The sequence below is a fragment of the Lissotriton helveticus genome, chromosome 5_1, assembly GCF_964261635.1.
Source record: "Lissotriton helveticus chromosome 5_1, aLisHel1.1, whole genome shotgun sequence".
Classification (NCBI taxonomy): Eukaryota; Metazoa; Chordata; class Amphibia; order Caudata; family Salamandridae; genus Lissotriton; species Lissotriton helveticus.
Window position 1 is genome coordinate 1,866,412,057 of NC_136065.1, and position 26,818 is coordinate 1,866,438,874.

The 26,818-nt window shown below is 47.1% G+C and overlaps 1 protein-coding gene across 2 annotated transcripts in view; it reads left to right on the forward strand.

Annotated features, from left to right (window-relative positions):
- BRCA1 (BRCA1 DNA repair associated) overlaps positions 1-16,157 on the forward strand; it is a 553,713-nt gene extending 537,556 nt beyond the window's left edge. For both annotated transcript variants that reach the window (XM_078645314.1, XM_078645315.1), the window contains exons 22-23: positions 9,730-9,787; positions 15,904-16,157. In XM_078645314.1, coding sequence (XP_078501440.1) covers positions 9,730-9,787; positions 15,904-16,013 — 168 coding nt within the window. In that variant the 3' untranslated portion in view covers positions 16,014-16,157. The remainder of the gene's footprint in view (positions 1-9,729; positions 9,788-15,903) is intronic.
- The last annotated feature ends 10,661 nt before the right edge of the window (positions 16,158-26,818 follow it).

Below are 26,818 nucleotides of genomic sequence, written 5' to 3' on the forward strand. Positions count from 1 at the left end.
CCAAAGCATAATGATACGACCTGGCTTGCGAGCCAGGTCGCCCCCCCCTGCCGCCTCTCAGCTCCTCCTGACCATCATCTCGCCGCTGCCCTCCAGCGCGAGTTCGAGGCCGCCGGGACCGCTTCTCTGCCCAGAGTTGCAAGTTTCTGCTTGATTGTTTTCATTTAGCTTGCCTTGTCTTGTTTGATATTTTGTCTCCCTCCGCCACCTTCTGACCCCCTTTTTGTCCTTCTGTATTCCTCTGCTTGCCACGCCTCCTCGCCGCCCCGCTCCCGCCTGCTCCTCCCTCCCTCTCCGCCTCATAAGGTAGCCGTGGACGTGCAGCAGAGGTGACTCCTGACCCGCTTGCGAGCCAGGTCGCCCCCCCTGCCGCCTCTCAGCTCCTCCTGACCATCATCTCGCCACAGCCCTCCAGCGCGAGTTCGAGGCCGCCGGGACCGCTTCTCTGCCCAGAGTTGCAAGTTTCTGGTTGATTGTTTTCATTTTGTTTGCCTTGCCTTTTTTGGTATTTTGTCTCCCTTCGCCACCTTCTGACCCCCTTTTTGCCTTCTGTATCCCTTTGCTTTTCCCCGCCGCTGCCTCCTGCGGCCACGCCCCCTCACCGCCCCGCTCCCGCCTCCCAGCTGCTCCTCCCTCCATCTCCGCCTCATAAGATAGCCGCAGACGAGCAGCAGAGGTGACTCCTGACCCGCTTGCGAGCCAGGTCGCCCCCCCTGCTGCCTCTCAGCTCCTCCTGACCATCATCTCACCGCAGCCCTCCAGCGCGAGTTCAAGGCCGCCGGGACCGCTTCTGTGCCCAGAGTGGCAAGTTTCTGCTTGATTGTTTAGATTTTGCTTGCCTTGTCTTTTTTGGTATTTTGTCTCCCTCCGCCACCTTCTGACCCCCTTTTTGCCTTCCGTATCCCTCGGGTTTTCCCCGCTGCTGCCTCCTGTGGCCACGCCCCCTTGCCGCCCCGCTCCCACCTCCCAGCTGCTCCTCCCTCCCTCTCCGATACAAAAGGGGATGATGGACGGAGCGTTTGAGCAAATCAAACACTCACCCCCAGTCAACTGATCTGGGTTTGATCCATCTCCGCTCTTTAGCCCACTCTGCCACCCCATTTCAGACATGGCTATATGCAAATCAGTCTGACCCTGTGCCTCATGGGAACAGTCCAGCCCAAACTGCCAAGCCATGTCTTCCATGGACCGGAAACAAGCATCCTGGGACCGGTTTCGGATTCATAATCCTCATCAGCCAGGCTATCTTGAATCCAGTGGCCAAGTGAGCAAGGGACTCACGTCTGAGCATACCCTGCCACACTTAGGGCGAACAAAGCGATAAAAAAAGGGGTGATGGACGGAGCGTTTGAGCAAATCAAACACTCACCCCCTGTCAACTGATCTGGGTTTAATCCATCACCATTCTTTAGCCCACTCAGCCACCCCATTTCAGACATGGCTATATGCAAATCAGTCTGACCCTGTGCCTCATGGGAACAGTCCAGCCCAAACTGCCTGGGGTGGCAGAGTGGGCTAAAGAACGGAGATGGATTAAACCCAGATCTTTTGACTGGGTGTGAGTGTTTGATTGATTCAGATGCTCCGTCCATCACCACCCCCTTTTGTACCGCTTTTGGCCACCATAAGTGTGGCAGGGTACGCTCAGACGTGAGTCCCTTGCTCACTTTGCCACTGGATTCAAGCAAGCTGGGCTGAAGACGGCTGGAATGCCAGAAACCGGTCCTCGGAAGCTTGTTTCCGGTCCAGGGAAGACATGGCTTGGCAGTTCGGGCTGGACTGTTCCCATGAGGCACAGGGTCAGACTGATTTGCATATAGCCATGTCTGAACTGGGGTGGCAGAGTGGGCTAAAGAACGGTGATGGATTAAACCCAGATCTTTTGACTGGGTGTCAGACTGATTTGCATATAGCCATGTCTGAACTGGGGTGGCAGAGTGGGCTAAAGAACGGTGATGGATTAAACCCAGATCTTTTGACTGGGTGTGAGTGTTTGATTGATTCAGATGCTCCGTCCATCACCACCCGCTTTTGTACCCCTCCCTCCCTCTCCGCCTCATATGGCGACCACCGCCCGAAACGCAGCGGACGTGCGCAGCAGGCACGCCAGGGGCAAGCCCGTCCACGCCTGGACCGCGCCCAGTGCCAGAACCCCTGGACTTCGCACACGCCACAACGCCAGACTCCGATATGATGCCAACACCCTCCACGCCCTCAACACCGGCCAAGACCGCCGCTGCTTCCAAGCCGCACCAAAACGCACCCACGGACCCTTCTCTTGCCACACCTGCAACTTCACATGCAACAGAACCACCAAGCCTCCGAGGACCGAACCCAACCACCTTCGATGCATACTCCTCAACACTCGCTCCGCACGCAAACACGCCGTCGAGCTCTGGGACCTGCTCGACACCTCTGCCCCAGACGTGGCCTTCCTGACCGAGACCTGGTGGAACGACTCCTCGGCACCGGACATCGCCATAGCCATCCCAGACGGCTACAAAATCTCACGCAGAGACAACACCAATGGAATCGGAGGAGGAATAGCCATCGTCCACAAAACCACCCTCCAGGTCCACACCTGCGCAGACGACTCCCTCAACTCTGCCGAACACCTCCACTTCCGGTTCCACACCAATCCCAACACCACCCTCAGAGGAACACTTGTCTACAGACCTCCCAGTCCCTGTTCAGCTACTCCATCGCCGACTTTGCCAGCACCCACGCTCTCGCTTCCATGGACTACATCCTCCTCGGGGACATGAACTTCCACCTCGAGAACAACAACGATGCCAACACCGCAACCTTGATCGCCAACCTCGGCCTCCGACAACTCGTCACCGAACCCACCTATGCCGCCGGCCTCACACTCGACCACGTCTTCTCCACAAGCACCCACGTCGCCTTTAACAATACCACCGAACTCCACGGGACCGACCACCGCTGCATCCACTTCACCTTCAAGAAACCAACCACGCACCACCGCACCCAAAAGCTGCCCCGCCGCTACTGGAGCAAAGTCACCGAGGACCAGCTGACCTCCACCCTCTCCCAGAACCCACCCACCGACCCGGATGCTGCCGCCCGTGACCTCAGACAGTGGATTAAAGACTGCGCCAACTCGCTCACCCCGCTAACCCTCCATCAACCACCCCAGCAACAAAGCCGGCTGGTTCACCGAAGAACTCCAGACCTCCAAACACACATTCCGGAAGCTGGAGAAGAAATGGTTCCAAGACCGCACGCCAGACAGCCACGCAGCCCACAAGGACACCATCTGCAGACAACACCACCTAATCAGAACAACCAACAGATCTTCCTTCAAACCCCGCCTGTATAACAACGCACACAACAGCAAAGAGCTTTTCAACATAGTGAAGGAACTCTCCAACCCCAGCGCCAACACCAACGACAATCCGCCCTCGCAAGAACTGTGCGACTCACTGGCCACATTCTTCCATCGCAAGATCGCCGACTTCCACGACAGTTTCAACACCCCGTCCGCTCCAACCACGACAGACCCCACCCCGAACGCCACCTGCACCAACTACCTTACATCCTGGGCCCACGACAACGAGACGCGCAAGATCATGAACTCCATCCACTCAGGATCACCATCAGACCCCTGCCCGCACCATGTGTTCAACAAAGCAGACGCTACCATCGCACCTCAACTACGGAAGGTCATCAACATCTCATTCGACACAGCTACATACCCGGAAAGCTGGAAACATGCCGAAATCAACGCCCTCCTCAAGAAACCCAAGGTGGACCTCAAGAACGTCTGGCCCATCTCCCTGCTCCCCTTCCCGGCGAAGGTCATCGAGAAAATCGCCAACACACAGCTGACCCGCCACCTCGAGAAAAACAACATCCTAGACCCATCGCAGTCTGGATTCAGACAAAACCACAGCACCGAGACAGCCCTCATCGCTACCACAGACGACATCCGGCGCCAACTAGACAACGGGCGAAACTTCAGCCCTCTTCCTCCTGGACCTGTCAGCCGCCTTCAACACGGTCTGCCACCACACACTAAGAACACACCTACAAGAAGCTGGAATCCAGGAGAAGGCCCTGGACTGAACCAGTCAGAACAGAGAGACTCTGCCAATAATATTCAAATACGGTCCCGTATAGGGATCCTACAATATAAACGGAGCAACTGACCTATCATTCAAAGCCAAACATCAGGTCAATTAAGTATAGATATATTTTTTTATTTGTTCATTTTCTTTAATTTTCAGAATTTCATATATTGATAATACAAAAAATATAAATACATTCATAATTCAGAAAAATAGATTAAAACGCACATGATCAATATTACAAGTAGCGTCCCACACCCACCGTACATACCTCATACTCACAAAATCACTTACTCAAAAGACAACCTCACAATCAATCTTTCACACACCCAATCATAAATAATCCCACTAGTACATAAACGCCATCAAATGAATTGATAACAGAATGGACCACAATTCATTGAGCAAAGGAATGTAGGGCGGACACTGAAATTGGAATCGCGACTGATGATGGAATAAACAGTCCTGCCGCCAACAAGAACCACGCCGACGCGCGTTTTGGTGTAAAGGCCCACACGAGCCACACCTTTGTCAGGGCGATGATGTACCATGGAGTAGGGGACAGAATATCACTATGTGTTTAACACAATCCAGATACTGAACTTCGGTCCTAGAGGGATAGGTTCAGATTAAATTCTACGGTAGGCATCTTCTCAAAAATGCTTCCGGACAACAACAATCTACAGATTTGACGAATCTACCGGACTCTTCAAAGGAGATATTCGGATCTGAGTTTCTCCAAACGGAAGTGGTCCACTGAGTCTCTTAAGAGTGACGCCTCTGTAGTGCAGGAGCCTCGATATATGTTAGTTGCCTGGGTTTCATCAAAAAGTAGAGGTCAACTAGATATTTTGATTGAGGTATCTCTATAAGTACACCCGCGGATCCCACAAGTAGAATTGTTGAAAGTAGATTAGGAGGTCAAAAATAGAAGGCATGGGACTTTCTACCGATCTGGCAGGGTGCAAGGACGCCGGTATCCTTGCGGAAGCGCGTCCTTCCTCTCCAGCAGAACCCAGAGAGTCCGCCTCCCACCCTTCCGATCCGAAGCCACTGAACTCATCTGCGGAGTACCTCAGGGCTCATCCCTCAGCCCGACCCTCTTCAACGTCTACATGGCCCCCCTCGCGCAAGTAGCCCGCCAGCACAACCTGAACATCATCTCCTATGCCGACAACACCCAGCTCATCCTCTCCCTCACCAAGGACCTGCACACCGCCAAAACCAACCGCCACGAGGGAACGAAGGCCGTCGCCGAATAGATGAGGAGCAGCCGCCTGAAACTGAACTCTGACAAGACGGAAGTCCTCATCCTCGGCCCCACCCCCTCTGCCTGGGACGACTCCTGGTGGCCGACCACACTGGGAGCAGCACCGACACCCACGGACCACGCATGCAACCTAGGATTCATCCTTGACTCCTTCCTCTCCATGTCGAAGCAGGTCAACGCCGTCTCCTCCTCCTGCTACAACACCCTCCGCATGCTTCGCAGGATCTACAGGTGGATCCCGACCGAAACCAGAAGAACGGTTACCTAAGCCCTCGTCAGCAGCAGGCTGGACTACGGCAACGCACTCTACGCTGGAATCCCAACCAAACACCTACAACGACTGCAACGCATCAGGAACGCCTCTGCCCGCCAGATCCTCAACATCCCTCGACGCAGCCGCATCACCTCCCACCTAAGAGACCGGCACTGGCTCCCCGTCAACAAGAGGATCACCTTCAAGCTCCTCACCCACGCACACAAAGCACTCCACAACACCGGACCAGCCTACCTGAACAACAGACTCAACTTCTACACCCCTGCCCGACAGCTTCGCTCCGACAGCCTCACTCTCGCCGCCGCCCCGCGCATCCAACGAACAACCTCCGGCGGCAGATCCTTCTCCTTCCTCGCCGCCAAGACCTGGAACACCCTCCCCACCCACCTGCGGCAGACCCAGGACCTGCTCACTTTCAGGAAGCTCCTCAAGACCTGGCTCTTCGAGCAGTAGCAGCGGCCCCTCCCCTTAGCGCCTTGAGACCCTCACAGGTAAGTTGTGCGCTTTACAAATTCTATGATTGATTGATTGATTGATTGATTGATACTTGGTCGCTGCTTCGTGGGAGGAAACAGAAAGACAAAAAGAAGGGACAAAGAGAAGGAATGAACACTAGCACACAAGGATTTTTAAAGGACATTAAAACAAACTGAAAAGCAGTGGGCGGGCTGTAAGCCACAAAGAAGTATATACTAAAGTATATACAAGAGTTTTCGAATGCTCGACCTAAAAACGGGCGTGTTAATGCAGTACCATAGTTTTCTGTGGCACACCCCTAGTGGCGGAGTTTAAAATCATATTTTTCCCCTCAACCGGTAACCTTCCAGTCCACTTGCTAGCTCTGCTTTCACCCTAGTGGCACTTTTCTTTGATTGCAGGTGATCTACAGGTAGCACGGTTGGGAAGGTTGGAAAGGATGTACCCCCAAACCATGGCCCTTGCCTTCCTCTTCATTGTCTTTCAGTGACTGGCAGCATAATAACTAGGTTTCCTCATTATTTCTGATAATTTGCTAGCACCAAACCTTACTTTCATTCGATTTGTAGGACAGGATGTTGCACAATATGTCCTGGTATATAAAGGAATAGAAACTGAATGAATGGTTTGATGACTGAAAGTACGAGAGAAGGAGAGATGTTGAATGAAAACGTGTTACGGCTGAGTGCCATTTAGTCCTTGCAGCATCTGTGTAATAAAACTGATGTAAGTAAGCCATGCCATACGCTAATATGTCCCGTGTGTGTGTCTGTGTAAATTTACAATAAGGTGTGTCATGGGTCGCTTCTAAGATCAGTAACTCCTCAGTGTGTTCATTGACTGTTTTTATGTTTCACTCTATCTGCTGCATGACTGCTGTACTCCACTTAGCATCTAGAGGACACTCACTTATGCAGTGTGTGTTATACAGTTACACATAAAAGTTATATAAAAAAACAGAATAGACCCAGAGACCAGGTGGCTATAGATCTAATCTGCAAAACGTTCAACCTGGTCATGGATGGTGAGTTCCACCCAAGCCCCGCTATCCCTGTTCATGAACGCATTGGCGGGTGTAGTGTGCACAGAGCACCACCGTGGTTGTGCACAGTGAACCGACTGTGCTCATGTCCTGTGCACAGCACCTACATGGTACGATGATCATAGTGCTTGGCGGCAGTCCAGGGGTTTGAGACCAGTGTTTGCAGCACGAACTTGTAGATGGATACGTCCAGGTGTAGACTTTAGCTATACCAGTATCACCTGTGGAGAGGGCATGGCCCTCCACCAAGCTCTGTCCGCACCACATACCAGACACGCTGCTAGTGAAGACGCAAGGCAGGCCTCTGCAGGACGCACACAGTGCATGTTGGGTACAAGTGCGTCCCCCTGTCTAGATCGCTCAGGTGTCACGTGCCTGGGGATGTCATTTACAGATTCATATGTGAGGAGTTAAGGCTGCAGAGCTTACCACAATTGGTTTCTCTTGGGGGTGTTGTTTTTTTCTGAACCTAATATGATTTTCCTTTAAGGAACTACTTATTTCAACTGATGTTATTTCCGGCAATTTTAGATTTTTTAAAATGTATAAAGTTGCTTAGACTATGAACTGAGAAGAGAACCCGTAGGCCCCCGAATGAAAGCTGTTACTGACTATTCGGAGTTTTATACTTATTTACTTTAATGAGCCATATTGGCGAGTTGCGTAAACTAATGCTGCTTGTCAACATCTACAGGGCTTTGCTCTGTGCACGGTACACCAGGGCATAGCACAAGGGAATGGGGGCCGTGTGCACAGTACACATGTACCCACAGTGCAGGGCCTTATGCCTTTCCTTTCCCAAATGCTTGTACTTCGCTCATATTGTGGTTAAGGAGATGGCAAGGTTAGGCCACACATCAGTAAGCTTACATTAGCTTACAACTAAACCAACCTCTGGGCAAGCCTGACATCATCTTTTACAGCTCTAGCCAGCACCATTTAAGTATTTAAAAGCTTCTCAATAAATGTCTTTGTAGAAAGAAGCCAAAGAGCTGTGAAGGTTCTGCATTAAATATATAAGCCGCCGTGCGGTGCCATGTGGGCATATCAGAGGGCTGCATTGAAGGAAGGAGAAATCTGCTGTTTCAGGTGCTGTAGTAAACATGCAGCACAGCGTTGTATGGTCAGTGACCCAGGAAAAAGGACAGGATGGGGTGGGCTGGTGCATGGGCTGCTCCCACCTTTTAAGGCCCAGCTAAGACTTTTCACATACATTGCCCCCTTTAATTGTACATCAGTTCATATGAATTTATGATAGGCAGTTGTATCAATGTCTTTAGTAATGTGCAGAATAGTAATTAGAAGTGCCTCAATGTGTTACTAATTCATAGCATTTAGTCAAGTGGGAAAGCTATAGTTAAAACCCAGATTTCATGGTTCCAAAATCTGCAACTTAGATTAAGAAGTGGGTATGGGTTATAGCACTGGCTTCACCACATGACCAGATTATGAGAAAGTAGGCAACTACAAAATCAGATTCCTCTTCTGTGCAGACTGAGGCTGCTTTGAAACAGTGATAGTATTAAGGGCCTTTATTGCGAGTTTGGCGGTCCTCCAAAGCTGTGGTGCACCGGCCCAGGTCGGACTGGCTGTGCTGAGGCATTCTCAGTGTTAGGAGAGCCTAACATGCAGACCGCCACTTGAGAGTGGCTGCCGCACGTTACTGCACAGTGTGGCATGCACCATGTTGTGCATGCCACACTGTGCAGGATCAGGGGTGCAATTCCAGGGATACACATGTGCCCCCCTGCATGCACCCCCAGGCCCAAGAGCAGTAGGGGCCCTGTTAGGGCCCCCTTAGTTGCCTCTCTGACACCCTTTCATGGTGGGTCCACCGCCGTGAAAAGTGCTCTGGACAGGAAATCCTAACATACTTCGTGACACCCCCAGCATATTAGTGCTCCTGACCTCTTCACGACTGCCGCAGGATCCTGGATCTCCGGCGGACACAGCGGTCCTTTGGCGGTCTGACCGCCACACCCTTAAAACTGCGGGCGGGCCCGCAGTGTGGCAGTGGTTGGACCGCCACCATGAATACGGCGAGCCTGTGGACCGCCATACTTGTAATAAGACCCTTAGTGTAATGTTACAATACACCACAGTGCATTTAGGAAAATGTATATTGTGGAGATAAAAAGGAGAGGGATTAGAAACCCTTAAATTGAGAAGAACATTGAACTCCCATAATAGGACTTACAAATAATTGTTAAAGCCTGCTTCTGGAGATTTATATTTGATTCCATCAAGAGCTCTGCCCTGAAATGAGAACACAAAGCAGCAGTCCTTGTGTGGAAATATTTCTCAAAGATGTGGGTGCTGGTCAGAAGATGTGGCTGAAGAGGGGGCATCTGCCTGACCAGCGACGTGCACTACTCTGCAGCCTGTCCAGTGTGGGCCTAGGCCTGTTGAGGCATTGGTCGGTTGGGGAGATCTGCACGTTTCCTTTCAGTCTTCTCTACTACAGTTAAGTTTATTTCACAAGTGTGATTTCAATGTAAGCGTGCTTGTAACATAACAGCTGCTGTGCAAGATACATATTGATACCGTCTTTTTATTTTTTCTTTCGAAATCCCTGAAGTCTGCTGCCATAGTTGTTGTGCAACCCGATGCCTGCCCAAAAGAAACTGACTTTAGCGGTAAGACTGCATCACTGTGCTCCTGGTGTCTTTTTTTCTGATGCCCTTATATATGTTTGTGTGTAAGAGAGTTATTTGTTTGTTGTTTTTATGTGCCAAATAAATGTGATTGACCGATCAATACAGAAAAACATTTCGTGACCAATAATTTAAGCCACTATAAAATCCTGTGGTACAAACAAGTTTAAAAAAAATACTTTAGACTTACAAAACCATTTTTGTATTCACGATTCTTGGAATTGTCGAGCAAAGCAGCCGTAGATGCCAGTCTTGCGGTTCTGTAAAAAATTTGATCAAATCTTGTTCAAAGATGGCTCTTTTATAAAGTAGTTCCACTACCCGACCTGATAACATCCGCCCATGTGGGAACTCCTACTGCATCCTTACAGCTCTGGCTAGCTCAGTTTAAAAGCTCAGTCCTGCCCACAGCCGCACTTCACCACTTGCATTAGGTAAGTGATAAATGTGTGCGGATTTGAGCCTATTATTTCCCCATTAAGGGGGAAACACCAAGATGTGTAGCTGGGATTCCTGGGCCCACATGTTATTTCCCATTCTGGGAGAAATAACTTGTAATCCACATCAGATCATGGGGCGATGCCGTCCCTAATTGTTAATTCGGGCTCCAGTGTCTCCCAGCGGAGTTAACAAGGAAGTTGCAATGAGGCTGTTAGAATTTATAACCACATAACACTTCTTCAATTCAGGTGATTCGCTTGGGTAACTGCGATAAGGCTTGCTTCTGAGAATGGGCTAAAATTACAATTTGGCAGTTCCCAACAAAGTCCATCCAAGTAAAGTTCCTTTCAGTGGCAGATCTATGGCGATTACTACACCAGAAAGAGTGTGTTTCGTTCACCATCAGCTAGTTTTCCAAATCTTTTTCCTTCAAGCAGCCATTTGGAAAGATCTTCACCCTCAGTTGTTTTTGCAATCCGCCTTACCTCAAGCAGCCATTTTTTAAAAATACTTCATCATTCTTCTAAATAGTGTTACTCCAAAGACTCATTTTGAAGGGTAGGATGTGATTCACATTTCTTGTCTTGACAAAAAGGCTAAAGTTGCCTTAAAAGAATTCTTTGTAATTGAGGAAATTAACAGCTCAAAAACCTATCAGCAAAAAGTATATGAGGAGAGTCAAATGGTGGGGAAAATGTTAGCGGGGCAAACAAAAACCAAACAGGAAAAAGCTATAATTATGGAGATTATCAATCCTAAAACACAAAATATAGTCCGAGACAAGGATGAGATAGCCAGAGTGTTTTTAGACCATTATTCTCAGTTATATTCCACGACCTATGAGGTAGGGCTAGACCTTATTCACTGATATTTTGATGAATTCCATCTCCCTGTGTTACCTACCCAATTATCGGATAAACTTGTGAGTGAAATTTTAGATTTAGAAATTCGGGATACAGTGAAATTAATTGCCGGGGCAAAAGCATGTGGAGCTGATGGGCTCCCAATCGAATGTTATAAAATCTTTGTCAAAGAATTGACTCCCTTCTTGGCTAAGCTATTTAATGCTGTTAGATTGGGAGAATTGGTTTCTTCGAGCTTTAAGGAGTCCATCATAGTTAGTTTTGTCAAGAAGGGAAAGAACGAGAAGGACGTCAATTCATACAGGCCGTTCAAGCCTTCTCAACGCTGATTTTAGGATCCTAATGAAAATATGGGCCCAGCGCTTCTCCCCGATCGCCCAGGCATTAATTCACACTGATCAGTCTGGCTTCGTTCAGAGGAGATCTATGGCCTCAAACACCGGATTTTTAATGCATGCGTTAGACTTTGTTTCTAATAATAAAATTCCAACTTTAATCTCAGTGGTTGATGCCGAAAAGGCTTTCGACCTGGTGAATTGGGATGCTCTATTTATCGGTTTGTTAAAGTTTGGTTTTCCTGATAGAATAATTAATATGTTGAAAAATATTTACCATGATGCAAAAGCAAGGGTGGTAGTTAATGCCAACTCGATAGGGACAGTAAATATCAATAGGGGTACCAGGCAAGGGTGCCCGATGTCCCCCATCCTGTTCACTTTTTTAACGAGCCACTAGCAACAAGAATACTTGAGAGTCCAGAAATTAAGCAACCCATAGCAGGAATGGCTAAAATCAAACTATTCGCTGACGATATTATTTTATATCTACATCCTGATAGATTAAATCTTGATCAAGCATTAGGCAAATTTAGTCAGTTTGAACTGATTGGTGGATATAAAATCAACCAGAATAAAACCGAGGTGCTGGTAATGAATTTGGATTGCAGTTTTCTACCTGTGAATTTAATTCCACAAGCCTTAAAAAAAGAACCAATCAGATACCTGGGCATTTATGTTTCCAATCAGTTTGATCAATTATTTAACCTGAACTAATTGACAACGCGAAACAAAATTTAAATTTTGCTGGAGAAATGGACTCTATTACCATTGACCTTGATTGGCCACGTTGCACTATTGATTTTTCTCTCTTTAAACGTACCGCTAAGGATCAATTACTTCTACTTCAGAGAGATCGAATCCATGATCAGGGGTTTTGTTTGGAATAAAAGTTCAGTTGGGATCTACACAAGGGGGCTTAGCTTTACCAAATATACGTACGTACTATATGGCAGCGATAATGGACCTCACAGCACGTTTATTAAAGTCCAATGGACTATTCAATATGTTTTTTTTATGAAAAAATGATTCAGGAGGGAGGTTCACAAGTTCCGATTTTTGATAAAAACAGCAAAACTACCAAAAAAGACCAGGTATAAGACTATCTGGGATTTTGCTTATAGAGTACAATTTTTTATTTAAGCAGGAAGGGGTGGTGGGCTGCATTATTTGAGATGAGAGGAGTGCAAGATCATGGGGCTTCAAATTCATTCGAACAAGATCCAAAAGTGGAAAGACTTAGGTTTTGGTGATCTAGCTTCTTTTATTATATCACAGAAACTTATTACTTGGCAAGAGACTCTGGTTAGGTCTGACAAATTAAAATCGGGATTTCTTGAATTTTTGCAGATTACTAACTTTATAAATAAATATAATTTATTGCCAGACGTAACGCCTCTGGTTACCGCTCTGTATAAAACGAAATTAACGGGAATAGGAAACTGTTTTAAGTTTCTGAGAAAGGGTGAAGATTCTCCCCTAGTTGACGAAATCCTGGTTAAAATATCTCAGGAAACCAATTGCTCCTTCTCAAGACAGGATTGGGAACGGATCACCCAGCTGGGAGGCATGGCTCTCCGGGCAGACAATTTTAAGAGAATGTCTTTTCGATCCCGCTGGCTGGCCTATTTAACGCCCAAAGCATTGAATAAAGGTTTTTCGGAAGTAGAAAATAAATGTTTTAGATGTCAGCCCCATGAGGGGGGAGATTGGCTTCATATTTTTTATACATGTCCGAAATTGGTGAATTTTTGGTGTAAAATCTTTTCCTCAATAAGTCAGGCTATTGACAAGGCAATTGAACCTGAAGCCGAGATCGCTGTCTTTGGCATTTCAACAAAGAGAAATGATTTGCCTAGGGCAGAAGAATCTTATATTGCAATCTGCACTTTGGTGGCCCGTTTCCTAATACTTCAAAACTGGAGGTCTAAGGAGGTACCATCCTATTTTAAATGGGTGAATAAAATGAGACGGACTACAAATTTTGAAGAGGCTTATGCCAAAAGAGTGGGATCTACGAGAAAAATTATAAAAAATTGGAAGTACTTTATCAGTAGTAAGTCCACTACCACCACATAGCACTTTAATAGTAATATCATGTCAACATAAAAGTATAGGTTCAGTAGGGTAATATTTTTGGTTACTTTTGTAATTTGCGCTTTGTACTTTTTACTTCTTCACAGTATTGTGTCACTTTAGCACGTAAGCACTTTAGCACAAGACACTTTATGAATACTACTAGTCCAGGCCAGACATGTCAACATCTTTCTTGTGCTGGGATTTTGTACAAGTAGCTCTGGCCAGATTACAATGGTTTGAATTATTTGCACTTGAGTATTGTGACTGTGGAATTGCTATAGGAAATAGAATGCACTTGGTACTTTTTGGCGACATACTTTTTATGCTTTGTATAAACATTGTATAGTGATGATTATCCCAGAATGCGATGAAATTATGATGAACTGTTGGATTTTACTTGATTTCCCTCAATGTCTACAAAAAACCTCTGGAGTGGTACTATTTTCAATATAACTGTTTTTTATTGCCTTCTGCTTTGCTCAATAATTATTTTTTTATGTAAATTTAACGAAATTGTTTCATTCTATTATGGCGCCGACACAAACTCGTAGAAGTACCTGTATTGTGGATGCTACTGTTTTGAGTTGAAATATTTAGTTGATCAGCGAGGATGAATTTACTGAAACTCTGTAGTTGCTATCAAGTGATTAACACCCAGTGTTGCTTTTGGACCTGCAGCTGTGACTTGTGGAAAGAGCATGTTTGGTTGGTGTAAGTGATTTTGGATATGCCCTGTTGCTCGGCATGTGGTCAATAAGTTCTTCAAATTGCCGTGCTGTTGTGTATGGTTGTTGGAAAGGTATATATAACCTGATCCTCTCCTGCTTATGGTTCTATCTGTCTCCGAATTATTTCTTTTATGTGCTTAGCGTAGAGAAGATGGGTCTATGGCTCACTTCCACAGTGAACCCCATTGTGCTTACAAGAAGCAGAAACAAGCATCCTCACTTACATATGAGAATTTTCAATCAAATGCTTTTACTAAGCATGTATTCTGATTCTACTTTTTTGATGATTGTTATATATCATTAATTATGGATTTTTAAAAATTAATTGTTTTGTTATATCAGCAAATTGACTGCCCTTTTTTAAAATTGGAATGTTTTATAGTTAGCCTCCCATAAAACAGATTAATTAATATTGGGTTAAAAAGCAAGCACCTGTCCTATAAAATACCCTTTCTATACATGACCCACATGCAAGACTTTGTCTTATTTCTTTGAGCTAGACTAAATGCATACATTAGCTACGGATACAGAGACTGATTTCAATTTTGGGCCTGTATAAAGGAAATTATGAGCCACAGATATGTACTATTAAGGCATATTAAGCTTGTTTGAAATAACCATACCGAGCTACAAAATGACGCTATTGGTTTGCTGCTAAGCAGTGTAAGTGTAATACAAAATTATTTAGAGAAAAGTGTTCATCAGTCTTCAGTTTACCCAGGGTTGTCATTGTCCAGGTAATTAGAGCAAGGGCTTCTTGGATAAAATGATTGAATCTGGCAACATCGCAAAAAATATGTGGGTTTCAAAGCGTAGATTAGTCACCAGAATTAGATATTTCTAAGCAGTTGAGGGTCTAGCATGGTTTCTGGCACAGTGGGCCATATCCCAGTAATTAATTAATTAATCAATCAATACATTTGTAGAACACACTACATACCCATGAGGGTCTCAAGGCGCGGGGGGGAAGTGGGGGTGTTCTCCTGCTCGAATAGCCAGGTCTTGAAGAGTCTCCTGAAGGCCAGCAGGTCCTGGGTCTGTCGTAGGCGGATGGGGAGGGTGAGTGGACTCTGATGGTGCCCTTCATGCTGCTATCGATCAGTTACAGGTTGTATCTTATTCACCAGCGGAGGTAGTCAGGATACTACAAGCAAGAAAGATGTCAACTCAATAATAAAAAAAAAATTGGAAATACTGGTAACTAGCGTGACTATCCCAGATTCAAGATGGCGCATTCAGGGAGTGCTCGACATTTGTGGAATCGCTTCCCTCTATCACTGGGGTCCAGGGTTGTTCCACGATGGCAGGAGAACTTTATTATGCAGCCCTTTCCCATTTAGATTTATTGTTTGTTAATGATTTGGAATATCCAGACGCTTGGGCTTGGCTCCAGTCCTTACGGGACTCTCACTAGTCACTACTCAGCTACAGGAGCTGTGTATGATTTACTTTAGAACTTTGGTACCAGAATAGGCTACTTTTCGTTTTTTTGGCTAAGTTAATATTCACACTTGCAGCTGGTCCTTTTATCCCAAATTATAAAATGTTTTTTTGTTCTTTAGCACCTTCATCAAGGCAGCTCTAGACATCCATTCTGAATTACGCATGTATTTCATGACTGCATTAATAGTTTCTTGCCCTTTATTTTTCAGCCTTTAAGAGAAAGTACAACGTCACGGTGGTGACCCGGGAGTGGATGCTGGACAGCGTCGCGTGTTACGAGTGCCAACAATTCGAGGCTTACCTTTTGTCGGATACTTGACCCCGGCTTTGTTTTTCCTCTCCAAGGACCCGTATGCGTGCCTGTATATAATGTAAAGCTAACCAGACTGTACAATTCACGAACTCTTTTATTCAACGCTGCTGTTCATTTATTTCCAAGTGCATTAAAGTACCTTGTATAGAATTGTTTGAGCGCATAATTTTATTCCGGGAAGCCGCGTGCAAGGCTGTTATCGCTGCAGTCAGAAAATCCCGGGTACAAGCAGATAATGGCGCCGCGAGATAAGTAGGGAACGTATTAAGCACTTCCCTTTCAATGCGAGGTATGAATTTGATTTATTTATAGCGCGCACACATCCAGCAAAGCGCACTTGCCCTTGAAGCACGATTCACAAAATACCAAGAAAAGGGACCCACTGGGACAGACACAGGTAGAAGAAAAAATACTGAAATACAAGTCTTGAGGAGAAATGAGCCGGTGTTTCAAAAATGCACACGTTAAAAGAAAAGTGAGTTTAAATTGAAGTGCAACCCAGGACCAGTCCGAGCTTTAACAGAGTGGAATAGGTCAAGGGGTGGCCCATAAAAGCTGTTAAAATATCAACTATTAAAAAATGCAAAGAATTAACACACATCTCTTGAACACTGGATCTATTGCATATGTCAACACTATTTTCCTTAGTATTGAATAGTTGCTGCTGGTGCCCAATTCCTGCCCATATCGATGCACCAACCCCTGCTTTGCTTTCTGCACGGAGATTTTATTTATTTATTTATTTATGCATTTTTAGATAGCGCGGACTTTACCCGAAGGTGTCAGAGCGCTTCACAAAAGGAACAGAACTGATACATGAGAACATTACTAGTGAGCAAAATACAAAGGCAAACGTTACATTAAATGAAGCAAAATTACAATTGTGCGCCAACAAAGTATAAGAGGTAGTAAACGGTGCATTACAAAAGTGACAATCGTGAGTCAACAAAATACAAGAGGTAGCAAACGGTGCATTGCAGGAGGAAAAAGTGACGTGTGCAGGTTACAAAAAGCGTACAGAATAAATATAGAGGTATAATATTGCAATATATGGAGGACACTCCAGCACAAGAACAAACGTTACGTAGGCACTGGTGGCACTTGTGCAGGTGTCAAAACAAACAAATGTAGGAGGTAGAAAACAGTGTGTTACCGGAGAGCGTGATGGGTGCAAGTCACCCATGAGTCCCAGACACAGGAGGAAGGACAATACTGCAATAAGAGGCAGACTATCAAACCACAAGAACACACTTGGAAGACACTTCCATAGTCAAAGTAGGTTTTTCCGTAGTTGAAGGGCTTCCTTCAGATAGCATAGAGGGCATGAATTACATTTGGAAATGTCTTTGAAGAAGGAGAACTTTGAGGTCAGATTTGAAGGCTTGGGAGGAGGAGGTGGTCCGGAGCTGAGGCGGAAGTGAGTTCCAGATTCTCACGGCGCTGCCTGAAAAGGATTGGGCCATCGATCTCTCCTTCTTGAAAGTGGGAGATTCAAGCAGTAGATTTTCCGCATTTCGTGATGGTCTAGAGCCTCCAGAGAGTTTCAGTTTATTCGCCAGGTAGCGCGGAGAGGAGGAGTGCAAGGCTTTATGGGTGATGCAGGCAGTCTTGTAGATGGCTCTAGCCTCGATGGGGAGCCAGCGGAGGGAGGATAACATGGGAGTGATGTGGTTGCTTCTTTTGGCCCCATAAATGAAACGAGCTGCTGAGTGTAGAACAGACTTAAGGGGGGATAGGTGGGATTTGGGGAGGCCGGTCAGAAGAGAATTGCAGTAGTCCAGTCTGGAGAGGACCAGCGATTGGACCAGGGTTTTGAGGTCATGCACCGGGAAGAAGCGACGAATCCCCCAAAGAAGGCGCAGTTGGTATCGGGCAGACTTTGCAATTGAATTAATGTGGGAAAGTAGATTGAGTTTTGTGTCGAGTATGACACCAAGGGATTTTGCGCTGTCGACAATGATGGGATTAGTGTTCAGCAGATTAATCTGGTCCATCCATGATTGCACCGGGGGAGGAGAAAGTGAGGAGGAGGAACTCAGTTTTGGAGGGGTTCAGGATCAGTTGATGTGTTGACATCCAGTTATGAATGGAGTCGAGGGTAGAGCTTAGGACAGAGAGATCGTGCGTGGAGGCAACCTTGAGGTAGATTTGAGTATCGTCAGCGTAGAGGTGATATTTGACCCCAGATTTACTTAGGAGATTTCCCAGAGGTTCCAAATAGAGATTGAACAATGTGGGAGCAAGAATAGAGCCTTGGGGAACACCTTGACCCACCGCCAAAGGAGGTGAGAGACTGTCCTCTATTTTGATCATTTGGGATCTATCAGAAAGGAAAGAAGCAAACTATTTAAGCACGGTGCCTTCCATGCCCATTCTCTGTTGGAGGGTGTTGTGGTTGACAGTGTCAAAGGCTGCCGAAAGGTCAAGGAGAATTAGAAGACAAGACCCCCCCGAGTCTAGTATTCGCAGTGCGTCATCGATCACTTGCAGCAGGGCAGTTTCAGTGCTGCAGTTTTGGATGAAGCCGGACTGAAAATTGTCAAGAAGATCATTTTCCTTGATATGACGTGAGAGTTGTTTCGCAACACATCTTTCTGTGATCTTCGCAAGAAAGGGTAGGTTAGTGATGGGGCGGAAGTTGTTGAGGTCATTCGCATCCGCAGTGGGTTTTTTAAGCAGAGGGGTGACCTGCCCAGATTTGAAGGGAACAGGGAGGGAACCTTGACAGAGGGAGAGGTTGACCAGAGTGGTCCAATAGGGAAGAGAAAGGGTATAGAAGTCAATGGCAATGGCACTGGGGATGGGGTCAAGCGAGTGGTTGGAGGGCTTTGTTTCAAGGATGCACTTGAGGAGGACATCTTCAGAGATTGGGTCGAAGTTCTGCCAGATGGCTAGTGATTTGCGCTCCTCTGGAGGGGTAGGATGAGCGACCTGAACCACAAGTGATTTCACTTTTTCGTCAAAGAATACAGCGAAATCAGCAACTTTCTTTGTAGAATCCTCCAATTTGGAGGTTGGGGGAGAGTAGTTAGAGGTCTTGATGAGATCAAATAGTTTTTTGGGTCTATTTTTGGCTGAGTCAAGGAGGGTTCTGAAGTGTGATGCTTTCCCATGGAAGATGTGCTTGTGGTACTCGGATCTTGCTGAACGAAGAGTGGCCAAGTTATCGGTGCAGGGAGCTTGCCTCCAATGTTTCTCCAGGCGTCTTAGGTGTTTCCTTTCAGTTTCCTTTCTGAAGCTCTCCCTAGGTGAGCACTAGGGCTGCGAGCTACTCGAAATTAGTTTAAATTCATTGCTGCATTGGAAACTGTTGAACCTGATTTTAAAAAACGATTTTATACCTTGTGCTGAAAATTGAGAAAATTTGAGCTGGGGGTACGTTTTTATCTTTTAGTGTAAAGGGAATTTATGTGAGGCACACTGACATCTACTCACTCTATCAATCCTCATTTTTCGCCTCTCCTTGCCGCTTTTGTCGATTGAAGGCGGCGGCGGGCGCCATCTTGGGTGTGGGCTGGGGCTGCGCTCTAGTCGCGCTGCCCTCCCGCCCTCCCAGACTATTTAGCCTGTTAAACTCGCGACGCTCGCTGCCTCTGAAGCTCTCCCTAGGTGAGCACTAGGGCTGCGAGCTACTCGAAATTAGTTTAAATTCATTGCTGCATTGGAAACTGTTGAACCTGATTTTAAAAAACGATTTTATACCTTGTGCTGAAAATTGAGAAAATTTGAGCTGGGGGTACGTTTTTATCTTTTAGTGTAAAGGGAATTTATGTGAGGCACACTGACATCTACTCACTCTATCAATCCTCATTTTTCGCCTCTCCTTGCCGCTTTTGTCGATTGAAGGCGGCGGCGGGCGCCATCTTGGGTGTGGGCTGGGGCTGCGCTCTAGTCGCGCTGCCCTCCCACCCTCCTCACGGCCCATAAATGAACACCATGACCAGACGGCGCAGCGGGCTGGCGCAGCGGGCGCGCGCCGAAGCCGCGCCAAAGCCAAGCCCGTCTGCGCCCGTCCGCGGCCGAACACGGCCCAGGGCCACAACCCCTGTCCCCCGATTACAGTACTCGGCCCACTATCTAAACGATCTAAATCCCGGTAAGACACATTTGGATTGTACTACTGTTCCTCTTGCCACTGTGATGAGTACTTCTCCCCCCCCTTGCCCAGGCTGCAGCTATCAGTTGCCCCCTTCTCACCTGCCAGCCCACTTAGATCTTAACTACGGCTCACAACATGTCCCCGATGCTATTGGTCTGCACGGCTGTCGAGCTGCACTCATTAATACGCGCTCACTTCCCTGTCATAGTCTCCAGGTTCACGAGTTTATCCTCGCTCATGATCTGGATTTATTGTTTGCCACTGAGACCTGGGCAGATGCAGGATCAGGGCCGGATTTTTGCGATGCTATCCCGGATGGTTATAGCGTCGTCAGACATGACAGGCCTATGGGAAGAGGTGGAGGCCTTGCAATTATTCACAAGGATTCATATCGCACCACACTTGACCCTATAAATTCTGCCAATTGCGAATCTGCTGCTTTTGCTATCAGCATCAGCCCTAAGCAAGCTCTAAAGGGTATAATTTTATACCGCCCCCCTGGCCCTCGTAATCTTTTTCTCTCCACTTTTTCGGACCTAAACGATAACGTTATAGGTTCAGACAAATACACGATACTGGGAGATTTTAACTTTTATTTGGAGGAGGAGGACAACTCTGACACTATTCAACTCATCTCTGACCTCTCTAATTTAGGACTGCATCAATTAGTTAAGGGCAGTACTCATCACGCTGGACATACCCTCGATGGTCTGTTCACTAATGACCCTGACATTTCTGTGTTGGACATTATTCCCATCACTTGGTCAGACCACAGGGCTATTGTATTCCAGCTGGATATAAGGTCTGTACACCCTTTACGGTCCAGGCCCCGAAATAGGCTCAGGACTCGCGCCTGGAAAAATGCAGACATTTCTCAGATGCTAGATTCGTTAGCCTCCTCCTGTTCTCAGGAAGGAAGCACTTCTGTACGATCAGCTGTAGATTTCCAGGATTGGATTGGCACGGCTGCCGATTTAGTGGCCCCAGAAAAATTTATGAGACCAAACAGAGTATCTCCATCGGCTGCATGGTATAATGAAGATCTCAGACTTCATCGCCAACATTGTAGGAACCTAGAAAGGCGATGGAGGAAAGTTTATTGCCCCATAGCTAGGCAAACTTATAAAGATGCTATTGCAATCTATAAAAAGGCGGTTTTGGCTCAAAAAACGGCTTTTTTTTCGGCGCAAATTGAGACCGCCGCCAACTCTGCCAGAGAGTTGTTTTCTGTTGTCACTACGCTGTCCACACCCCCTTCTGGCCCGGGAGTGGAACCGTCACAGATTTTTTGCAACGAATTATCCACTTTTTTCACTTCAAAGGTGGCAGATATATATGCATCATTTGAAGGGGATATTGATACAGAACACAGAGGTGGTACCGTGGAAGAAGGTTTTTACCATCATAACCAGGATTTCTTTTCATGTTTTTTACCTGCCTCACATGACGATGTCACTAAACTCATTTATTACACCAAATCGGGTTCCCCATTGGATCCGTGTCCTCCTTCCGTGATGTTAAAACTCACGGAAGTGATCTCACGTCCCCTTATGGAGATCTGCAACTCCGCATTCCAGACAGGCCAATTTCCTAGTATATGGAAGAAGGCTGTTATACAACCTCTCTTAAAAAAGCCTTCCCTAGATCCCACAGCTGTTGCTAGCTATAGGCCCATTGCGTGTCTGCCCTTTCCTGCCAAAGTATGCGAATCCCTGATGAATCGACAGCTCTCGGAATTCGTCGAGACTCACCAACTTCTCGACGAAACGCAATTTGGCTTTAGGAAAGGGCATGGAACAGAGACCGCTTTGATAAAGGCCTCTGACGAGATCAGGGTGATCATGAATCAGGGAGGAGCGGCCGTCTTGATTCTTCTGGACCTATCAGCGGCCTTTGACACGGTCGACCATGTCACTCTAGTCGACCGTGTCACAGCCATGGGGATAAACGGTTTGGCAAGGGATCTTATTTCATCCTTCCTTGCAAACCGTACCCAGACGGTGAAGCTGGGAGAATTCTACTCACCCATCTCTGCTCTCCCTTGTGGAGTCCCACAGGGCTCCTCGCTAAGCCCGCTGCTATTTAATATCTATGTAGCGGACTTGGCGAGGGTAATAAAAGCCCATGGGGTACGGCTTACATCTTACGCAGATGATACCCAGCTGGTTCTGGGTATCCATAGGGATGGTCCTGCTGTGGCCGCCAACTTCCAGAGAGTTATGCTGGAGGTCAGTACCTGGATGACCTCGAATTGTCTTAGACTCAACTCGGACAAGACCGAGATTATGACCTTCGGAAAACTCTCTCCTGACTGGTCCCCTACTTGGTGGCCGGAAAAACTCGGCCTTCCGCCTGTCCCAGTGGAAAAAGCCAGAAATCTGGGAGTCATATTTGACAGCAAGTTGGCTTTTGACCTTCACACCAACAAGGTTGTTTCATCCTCGTTCTTTATCTTGAAAAAAATAAAGAAATTATTGCCCTATCTCCCTCCTTCAGCTGGGAAGACTCTGGTTTCTACCTTAGTCTTCTCAAAAATAGATTATGGGAACGCTCTCTTTCTCCACACCCAGAAGCGTGTCATAACTAAGCTGCAATCCATCCAGAATGCGGCTGCCAGGATCCTCCTAAATATCCCCCGACGTAAATCCACCACCTTTGGCATCCGTCAGCTTCACTGGCTGAGAGTGGAGAGCCGTATAAAATTTAAGGCCCTCTGTATTGCCTATAAGGCAGTACATGGCACAGGACCTAGGTTCCTGACTGAAGCTTTTCAGCTTTATGTCCCTAGAAGGCAATTACGATCGGCCAACACCTGTCTCCTCTCTGTGCCCCGCACAAGAACGGCCACTTGGGGAGACAGGCGTTTTCTTGTGGCTACGCCAAAGTTGTGGAACCTTTTGCCACCTGCCATCAAATCCGCTCCGAACCTGATGAGCTTCCGCAGGCTCTTAAAAACGTGGTTGTTCAACCAGTAATAGGACGGCTGATTCAGTAGCTCCACAGCGCCGAGACACCTTAGGGTATTTGTTGCGCTATAAAAGTTGCATAAATAAATAAATAAATAAATAAATATAGGGATTTGCTGAACCAGGGTGCTGAGGGAATGGGCCTTTTCTTTTTGCTTTGGAGAGGAGCAACGCTATTGATTTCGACTGCAAGGGCTGAGAGGCATTGTGAGGTGAGATCATCAACATCTAGGTTCGGGTCTAGCCTTGGAAGTGACAGCAAAGCTGATTCACAGAGGGAAGCAGTGTCAATGTTTTTAGCGTCACGGAACCAGGAGGTAGCCCTCTTGGGTTGGCCAAGAGTGATAGAGTGAGCTAGGAGAAGAGAGAATGGAATGAGGAGGTGGTCAGACCAGTCTACGTGAATAGGGGTCGCGATAGAAAGCATGCCTGATTTAGAAATAACAAGGTCCAGGATAGAACCCTTAGAGTGTGTTGATTCTGTGCAGTGTTGGGTAAGATCGTTTGTAGAGAGGAAGGAGGCCAGCCCGTTCGCGGAAGAGTCTTGCATGGAGCCCCAGTGGAGATTGAAGTCACCCACGAAGGTCTGATTGTCACTTTGTGCGTATTGGTCACTGATGAAGTCAGTGAGTTCCTCCATAAATGAAGGGCCACTGCCAGGTGGGCGGTATATGACATGGAATCTAAGGGGTGAGCGGTGGTGTAGTTGAAGCTCAAGAGATAGACATTCAAAAGTGCGGAATGCGCTGATGGGAAAAGCCTTGAGTTGAAGGGAGTTTCTAAAGATAACTGCAACACCTCCCCCAACTTTGATAGGTCTGTCATTCCTGAAAATAGAGTAGCCAGTGGGTAGGAGGAGATCAAACATGGAATGGGAGGTATCGTTGAACCAGGTCTCTGTTAAGAAGAACAGGTCAATATTGTGAAGGGTGATGGTATCCGAGATTTCTAGTTTGTGTTTTATTGCAGATCTGCAGTTGTGGAGCATGCAGCGTAGTTCTGTCGAGACTGTTTTGGTGACGGGGGCACTAGGGCAAAGAAGGGTGATAGGGATATTATACCTATATGGGGGTGCACGGGAGTGTCTGGGTGGAAGCTTCGTTCTGACCGAGGAGATGGTTGGAATGGAGTAGGTACTTGTGTTACTCGGAGGTGCTGGTTGAAGAAGGGTAGCGTTCAAAGGCTTGTGTGAATGAGCGATGTTTGCGGACGACAGGTTATGCTTGGCTATAATGGTGTGAGGGGTCGAGGTGCCTCTCGTGGGAAGGTGAGAGTTTTCCAGAGGAGTTGATGAGAATGGGAAAGTTGAAATCTTAGAGCTTAAAAGTGAAATGGAAGCTATAAGCTGGGAGATGGAGGTGATGAGAGAGCATATCTTATTTTCGAGAGAGAGTAGGGCAGAACACGGATGGTTGGGTGTCTCGATGGCAGAGGGATGGGGTGGTATAGGTGGTGGGAGGCAGGGAGAGGTGGGAGGACAGGAGGAGAGTTGAGGTATAGGGTTCATAGGTGGGGAAAGGGGGAGGTTGAGAGCGGGGGTTGGGGTATCAGAGGAAAAGGGGGAGTTGTATTTGATGGCGCTGCACGAAGGGAAGGAATTATGGACATGTTTAGGGGGGGGATGGGTGCGGAACAAGACGGTGAGGAGAAGGGAGAGGGGAGGACTGTGAGGAGACATAGGAGAGTAGGAGGTTTGGGCGGGAAAAAGGGGAGGTGGTTGGAGAGGTCCTGTTATGTTATGTTAAAATGGTTTTTGTAGAGCGCGCGGCTACTCAAAAAGAGTGTCCCGGCGCTTTTAATTGAAACAGGCTGCAGTAAACTAACATAACACATTAAAAGAGAAAGTATCACAGACGAAAGACAACAAACAAAGAAGGCCTACTGGCTAGGAGCGGTGGCTGTGAGGGAGCCGGTATCTGGTAGAGTGGGGGGGGGTTGGGAGGAGGGGAAGTTGACGACAGGAAGTGGTTTTGCTGTGCCTGAAGGGGGGGATGGAAAGGGGTACCATGGGGGTAGAGGGGGGGGGCAGCACAGCATTGCTAGCGGAGTGGGAGGAAAGAAAGATGCCGTGGGATTGTGAAGAAATCGGGGAAAGAGGTGAGGAGAGGAGGGGGTAGAGAAAAGGGGGAGAGGGAGGGATGAGGGGAACATAGGGAAAGTTAGCAGGGAGGGGAGGTTGGCGGAGGGGTGGACTGAAAAAGGGAGTAGCAGAAAGGAATAGGGGGGACGAGATGAGATTGGGGTGCCGAGACGGTGCCGACTGGACGAGGAGCGTATTGCCTAGTGGTAAGGCTGACGTGATGAAGGGTGGGGCATACTGTGGAGTGGGAGGAAAGGGAGAGGAGGGCACAAGGGAGGGGGAGGGAAGAGGGCCGACCTGAGCCTCCCGAGGGTGCAGCCTATTGGAGTGTAGGGGGGTCAGGGGAGGAGAAAGGGAGTAAAGGGTGGAGTTGGCTAGAGAGTCGGGGGAAAACCTGTTCGCAGGGGAGGGGAGTAGGGAGGGGAAGAGGTGGTCAAAGAGAGAGAGAGAGGTGTCTTTGCCTTGGATCAAGACAGTACCATTATTATAGATTGAGATGGTGAGGAAGCCGTTGAAATACGCAGAAGGGGAAATCTTAAGTTGTTTCCCATGAGGGATAGAGGAGGAGGAGGTGACGTTAAGGGAATTAGATAAGCTGTTGGACCAAGAAGGGGTGTCGTGAGTGAAGAAAATGAAATCATTTTTGCGCCTCCCAGAACTACAATTGTAAAAAAGGTCAACAAAAAGGGAATCAGGGAAACGTACAATAGTCTCATGCTTCAATCGTTTAGCTGAAGCTTTAGTTTGGCCAGGAGGATAGATGATTTTGTAACAGTTAATTCCATCCTTAACTCTAGAGGTGGCCATGTTGGGGACGTGAGAGAGAGTGCTAGGAGGGTATGAGACGGGTGTACCTAGGAGAGCAGTGCAGATGAGAAGTATAGGGATTAACAGGGGGCACATATTCCAGGCGTTGGGAGTGGAAAACTGGACAATGTGTAGTTCGGGAAGAGAAGTGGGTGTTTGATGGGCCCTTCATCTAGGTGTAAATGAAAACCACTGGCACAGGATAATATTTACAAGGGACATGATTACAAATGATAGAACCAACTGGGTCACTGTCAAAACTATCACAATGCACAATTAGTCAACGAAAAGCAGATCACAGGCGAACGCCCAGTGACTATTGGTAATCACAGTACATAGCATCAGCCCGAAACACAAGCACATTCGGCACCAACCGCATTGTACGCCCATAGTCTCAGCGGACCACTAATGGACTCTAATCAGAAACCATAATGTCAAGGTTGCTGCCAAACCATCGAGAGTTCTGCCTCAATCAGAAATCAGAAATGACCCCAAGTAAAGAGGAGACAAAAACAGTGCAGCTGGCGCTACTTGCAGCACAGCTATGAGATGACCATTCCCCAGTTCAAATAACCAGTTCTTAAGGCCTTGTGCTACCTCTATGCAGCTAGTGTCTTCTTCCAGTCCAATCCAAGCCTTCATTTGCATCTGGTACGGTAGGAAACGAGACCAGAAGAGAGTTTTTGAGGAAAGAAAAAGGCTGTGGAATTAGAATTTATTATGAAAACGGAGGAGTCTTTTGGCATTATCTGAAAGACGGGAGAGATTGCTTTTCTCCCAGATAGAGACTGTTTTCCAAAGTCTTGAAGCTATGAATGCTCTATCCACGCATCTTATTTGTTTTCGGGATTTACAGTTA